General features: G+C 59.9%; 1 protein-coding gene across 1 annotated transcript in view; it reads left to right on the top strand.

Moving 5' to 3' along the window:
* The first annotated feature begins 355 nt into the window (after positions 1–355).
* NOS1AP (nitric oxide synthase 1 adaptor protein) overlaps positions 356–6,504 on the top strand; it is a 72,857-nt gene continuing 66,708 nt past the window's right edge. Inside the window, exon 1 of the mRNA XM_023744999.1 lies at positions 356–712. Within this exon, the coding sequence (XP_023600767.1) occupies positions 551–712 (162 nt within the window). The 5' untranslated portion in view covers positions 356–550. The remainder of the gene's footprint in view (positions 713–6,504) is intronic.

Here is a 6,504-nt window from a genome sequence, read left to right as displayed (position 1 = left end):
TTTCCCGCAGCGAACCTTGCGCACCTGCATGTGTCCGTCCATCCGTCAGCACAGAGCTGTGCGGCAGGCTGGGCCGGGGCCTCTGTCCTTTTCCTCCACACATTCCTGGGTTGTTTGAATAGTGCACAGTGAGGAGTTGTTCCGATATTAAACACCAGCCTTACAATCAGGTAAACATCTTAATAAAACATTAGTCCATTCCTCCCTCCAGTTACTTCCCGCAAGTGTGTGTGTTCCCGGAGTCCCCTGGGGCTCGCTCAGGGATCAGCCATTCACTAAGAAAACACGCCCCTTCCTTCCTTCCTTCTTGTTGTTGAGGCTTTAATGTGTGCAGGCAGGTCTGTGAGGGAGACACTGCCGTGCTTGACGGGGTCCCGGCTCCCCTTGAGGAGTTGGCGCGCAGAAAGGCCAGCTGGCCGGCGCTGCACAGTCACACCCACACTCGCTGCATCTCCGGTGACGAGCAGGTGAATAGGACGCAGGAAGTTGTTCGTTGGCCTTTTATACACACAGCTGGACGAGGTGTCCCTGACTCTTGTGAAATGGGGAGATGAGCTGGGTCGCCTCCCCAGGCCGCCCGCCGCTCGCAGGCTGTGACGGGACACTCACATGCGTTCTCACATCCCTCTTCTCCCCACAGTACGTCGGGAGCCTGGACGTGCCGCGGCCCAACAGCAGAGTGGAGATCGTGGCTGCCATGCGCCGGATCCGGGTGAGCGCTGGGTGCAGGGGGCCAGGACCCTCTCCCCCTCCGAGGGAAGCTGTTCTGAGTTGGGTGGTTGACCTTGGTTAGGCCAAGGTTGAAATGATGGGGGGCTGTGGGGGTGCCACCTCCTGTCTCCCGATCTGCTGCTTCCAAGCTGAGACCTGCCCTGGGGGTGGGCCTGCTGGAGCGAGACAGAGGGGGGTGTCCTGCTTCCGCCCCGGCTTTAGGGGAAGCTGGATAGGAAGCTGTTCCTTAGCTCCGGACGGTGAACACATAAAGCCCTTTACTGGGGCATGTAAGATAAGATTTACTTGGAATTTTAAGAACAAATATGGGATTTCAACAAAATGTCCTTGGTCGGTTGCCGTAGGCTCTGGAAGTGTGTGCGCCCTCCTGCGGGTCTGGAGTCTGGGAAATGTTCCCTGAGCGGGAGCGAGGAGGAGGTGCCCGGTGGAGCGTTGCCAGGGCTCTCGCAGGAACCGGAGCCCCACAGGCTGTGCGCTTCGCGGCAGGTGGGGTTGGGCAGGCGAATCATGGTGACTTTTTGGAGCAAACGGGTGTTGGTGGACACAGCCTGGTGTGGGCTCTGCCTTTGGGAGGAACCCACCTCCCCGTCACCTGTCAGCCGCGTGGCCGCGCGCCAAGAGCTCCGTCCCTGGGACCTGCTTCCAGGGCTTAGTGAGCAGCTCATTAAATTAGAGGGAGAATTAAGTGGCAGCAGCTGTTCGGCCTGCTGTCCAGTCGCTGTAGACTGGCCATCCCGCGGCGCGGACTCCGGTGTGTGCCGTCCACCTGTCGCCGCGGGCACAGCGCCCTCCCCCCCCCCCCCCGCCCCCGGAGGCCGTGTTGGTGAGGTCACAGCTGCTGAGAGTCAGGCCTGGGCTCTGGGCAAAGGGCTGTTGCTGACTTTGTCCTCTTCTGGTGAACGGCGCGAGGCCCAGTCTGGACAGGACTTGGGCTGCTGGGTGCTTACGGGCTCACAGGATACAGGCCCCCAGCCCGGCCAGGGAGTGGGCAGTGCCCGGAGCACAGCGGTTAGGACGGGGGTGCCAGCGCTTTCATCGTGCCAGGCGCTGTGCCCTGCCCGCCCTGTAGTGCCATCTCTCGGACCCCGTCCGCACTCGGCACAGGACCGTGACGGGGCAGGGCAGGGGTGCAGCCGCCAAGAGAGGCGCCAGACTCCCCTTCTGCGTGGGGCTCCCACAGGCGTGGCCCCTGCCTCCCAGCTCACACTGCAGTGTCCGCGTGGAGCTAAAGGCACAGCCTTGGGCGCCGTCACTGGCCCCTCGTCCGGACGTCAGTGTTTCCCACAGCGGGTCTGGCTGTCCTGGGCTCCGACAGAATTCACACGTGTGTGTTTGCCGTTCCCCCAGGGGCCCAGGAAGGCAGCCCGTTCCACCCGTGGGCAGGGCCCTCTGCCGAGCTGCCCACTGCGTCCCCGCCCACAGCGTGTGCCTGCCGTGTGGGGGCCGGTGCCCTTTCTAGACAAGAAGGGGTTCGTGGTGCGTCTGTGGTGAATTCCCACCGGAGAGGAAGTGGATTTTGGAGCTGCACGTGGGGTGCGGGCAGGGCTGCTGTGCCGCCTGCCCCGGGCGGCTGTGGGCTGCGTGTGTCTGGCGTTGGTTCGGATTTTGGTTCCAGCAGCTCCTCGGAATTGCTGTCACCTGGCCGTCCTGGCTGTCAGCGGTCTGAGCGTCGCCCTGAGTGTGCGGTGCGGGACTCCAGGACTCGGTGCCAGGGCTGCCGTTTCCTGCTGTGAGCAGTGACACAGCCGTGAAGTGACATCTTCGCTGGCATGAGCACCTGCCTTTGAATTGATTGCTTATATAACTAGAGCTTAATTTATGAATTTGTGTGAGACCTGTATGCATAGAAGTTTCTGTCTAGTTTTATGTCTCGTGTACTAAAGGGTGTTATAACAGACCCCTGGCCACCACCTTTCTTGGTAACAGCTTTAATAAGAGGCTTCGCAGAGCGTGCACTCTGTCATCTCACAGACGCGGCGGTGTCTGTGGCTCCCGCACACAGTGTGAGCCTTCAGCGCTCCGCTAGGACGTTTGCGTCAGCCACAGAAACCTGCCCGCGGCCCGCACCTCCGGCCCGCCAGGCGCGCACTCCTGTGCCCTGTCGCTCGCATCTGCCTGTTCTGGACGTTGCAGACACAGGGCCTCAGACAGCCCTGACCTCGGCGTCCGGCTCCTTTCACCGGGCACCATGTTGCCGAGGTTCAGCCGTCAGGGCTTCCATCTGTGCCTCGTGCTGCTTGTACTGAGTAACACTCCCCAGTGTGGACACCGTACCTATTTCCTCATTCAAACAATAAGTGGCGGCAAAACTATTTTCTGTAAAAGAGGCTCAGACTTTAGGTTCTAGGAGGCACTTGCTGTGGATGGAGCCACGTGTGAGCGGAGGGTCACAGCTGCCTTCCCAGCCGTGGGAGCCGTGGGAGCCGTGGGAGCCGGCGTGCTGCCTCTTCTCTGCAGGGATGTGCTGGCTTTCTTGGATGAGCAGATCCTGTTCCAGGCCAAACAGGCCCTGTCTGCGTGCAGCTCGTGTGCTGGTGGTTGGAGTGGAGGTCGGGGAGGGACAGCAGCACGACTGTAGTGTCCCGGGAGTCTCAGCAGAGCAGACCGCGTCGGAGCGGGCGGGCGCTATTTTATACGATGGCTGGGCAGGCCTCAGGGCTCCGGTGCCATCTGAGTCTCTAGAGATGCAAATGAGAGAGAGAGAGAGAGAGAGAGAACCACCAGGCAGAGAGAACAGTGGTGCAGGGTCCTGGGCAGGAGTGGGCTGTGCAGGCCAGGACAGAGTGGTCGCCGTGGCTGCGGAGGACCGTGGTGATGATTCTAGGAGTTCACGCCCAGGATCACACCGCAGGCGAGTCTGGTTCACTGCACAGCCACCGATGCCTGAGCACACGTGAGGAGATCCTTTATCTTCCCCGAGTCTGCGCCAGGCTGGGGAGCCACTGCAGGAGCAGCCCTCGTTCTGCCCACTCGGCTGAGTGAGCCGGGACCGATGTCCAAACCGGGCGGAGCTGCCGAGGGCACTGTCGGCCACAGAGAAGACGGAGCAAGAATTGGTTGTTACAGAAGCCAAACAGGCGTTTGCTCTTACAGAAGGGGCCTTCCTGTCCTACAGCCACTGGCGCGAGAGGGGAATAGAGCAGTGACGTTTCCGGGCCGGGCCCTGCCCCGCTCTCCGCGCTGGTCCGCAATGCCTGGGTCCTGGGAAGCCAGCCTGCTGACCTGTCCCCACGCTCGTCACTGCGGCTCGTCCCGCCCCAGGGCCCGCTCGCTCATGCCCTGCATCGGCGACAGGCTGCACCTGCCCACACACTGCTTTGATGGCTTCTGTGGATTAAAGATATAATAGGGTGTCCCCAAAATGTACGTACACTTTAACAGCTGATAACACACTTCATTTTCACTCCTTTTGAGGTTTAACTGATTTGAAATAATGGGTGAAGCCAGACTAAGCTTTGAACAAAGAAAATTTATCCTAAAGTGCCACTAGACTGTTTTTTATGGGGATACATAACAGGTAAAGTTGACAGTACAAAACCAGCAGCAGTCGAAGTGAGGGCACATGAATACTGGACGAAAGGATTCTTGATGTTGCGATTCCATTGCTTCGTGTTATCAGGAGTGCCTGGGCCAGAACGGTCATCAGTTTGAAAACAGGCTTTGACCAAAAAAGTATTCATTTTTGTAGATTTTGAAAATTAACTGTATGTTAATAAACATTGACTTAAAAATCATTCAAAGTGTGTATACGTTTTTGGGACACCTGTATATACACACACACATACTATTTACTACTTTCACCGTCTGTGAGTACAGCTCAGTGGCCTTAAGGACATTCACAGTCCCGTACCCATCACTCCGGTCTGTGCCCCAAACCTTCCATCACCCGACATAAACCTGCTAAACGAGAACCGCCCCCTCCGGGCCCGGCGACTGTCTGCTCTGACTCTGTGATTGAGCCTCTTCTAGGCTCCTCGTGCCAGCGAGTCTCACGCCGTGTTGTCCGCGTCTGGCTTACTGCACGAAGGGGGTGTTTTCCAAGACCGTCCGAGTTGGAGCCGCACCAGCTTTCTTTCCGTCCGTGGCCGGACAGTCCTCTGTGATGTTTGGCACACAGCACCTTACATGGACATTGGTGTGTGGCTGGTACTTCTGGGGACAAAAGCAGCGTATTATTTTTTTAATTATTTAACTTATTTTTAAAAAGGTTTTATTGTTGAAAGTATTACATATGCCCCCGCTCTTACCCCCCCCAAAAGCAGCGTGCTGTGTAGGACAGGGACGCGCAGCCGGAGGGAGGCTGTGTGCTCAGCTGCCGGGCGGCAGCCTCGGACCCGTGGACAGTGGCCACTCCTGTGATGTCCACAGCTGAGCCCACTTCCTGTCCACTGCCACCCAATTCTAGTCTCCAAGGTCCCTGCGAGCAGGCGAGGCTCCCCGCAGGCGGTGGGAGTGCCGGCCTCAGTCCTCGAAGAGCCGCTGGGGCCTCGCCGTGAGCACGGTCACCGTGCCAGGCTCCGTGCACAGTGCTCCCACGCGTGTGACTCGATCAGCCCACCTCACAGATGAGGAGACAGAGGCACAGACAGGCCAGTGGCTCGCCCCAGATCACGGAACTGGGAGTGGGACCCGGCGTGGACGAAGGTGCGGCCGCAATCGCGTGCTCCGGCTGAGGTCCGGCGGGGCGCTGCCGGCCTGTTACAGCGGCGCCCAGCCCTTGTCTGTGTCCCCGACGGTGCCTTCTCCGGTCTGGGAACACTGCCAGACGGTGCCCAGTGCTGGATGTAAATAAGGCCCTTATTGGGTTTTTATGAACTTCTCTGTAGACTCTGAGGCTCATCTGTCCTGAGAGACACCCATTAGGATGGCCCAGAGGCCCCTCCAGTTCAGTGTCAGCAGCGGAATCCATCGTTTCTGCGGCCTCCTCTCTGCTCTGAGCCTCTCCCCTGGCGCTTCTTATTTTTTCTGATCTCGTCGGAAGGCAGCTGATCCATCAGGATCTCTGGAAACGCAGGGCACCTCCGACTCCTCTCTCAGCAGCCCCCACGCTGGTCGCCTCCCACGTATTCCTCAGGCACGTCTCCCTCCGACCCAGCTGGGCAGGCCCGGTCTGGGCGCTGCCGGCCTCAGTGGCCCTGCAGACGGCTGCTGTGCGGGAACTTGCCCGCCCTCCTCCTCCTCGCCGCCGCCTGGGTCAGGTGGAGGTGGTTCGTCACCTGCAGACTGGAGGCTGAACGCTGAGCAAGGCGTGGCGCCTCTGCCTGGAAGCACCCCTTCCCACGGTGGCGCGAGTCTGTCCTCAGGTGTCCTCACAAGCCTTTGGGCTTTCCTCCCTTCTAGAAGCTTCCCTCTAGAGCCCTCTGTCTCGGCATTTTCCCATTGGTACAGGCCATAGAGGAAGCGAGGCTCAGGCCTCTCTGGAGGGTGGAGAGAGCGGCTGTTCCTTGTGGGACCAGCGGCTTCCAGGCTGAGGCCGTGCGGTTGAAGGCACGTCTGGTCCGTTGAGGCTGCGTGCCCGGGTCCGCCTCCGTGGGCGGGCTGACCCCACCTGGCGTGCAGCTTACGCCCCGAGATTCCCCCACTGGGGCGTGGGCTGGCAGCTGTAAGCATGGACAGCCTGGGCTCTCCTGCCAGGGGTCTGAAGGGGCAACCGAGCAGGGGCAGGCGCCACCTCCAGGTGAGGGCCCATGCCTGCCCCCAGCCGTCCCTCCGTCACCACCCCCGGCAGGAGAGGCAGGTTGAGTTGGGGAGCACCAAAATTAGAAAGATAAG

The sequence above is a fragment of the Myotis lucifugus genome, unplaced genomic scaffold (genome assembly GCF_000147115.1).
Source record: "Myotis lucifugus unplaced genomic scaffold, Myoluc2.0 scaffold_507, whole genome shotgun sequence".
In the NCBI taxonomy this organism is placed as follows: Eukaryota; Metazoa; Chordata; class Mammalia; order Chiroptera; family Vespertilionidae; genus Myotis; species Myotis lucifugus.
Note: the sequence above shows the minus strand (reverse complement) of the source record. Positions and strands in the feature narration are given on the sequence as shown.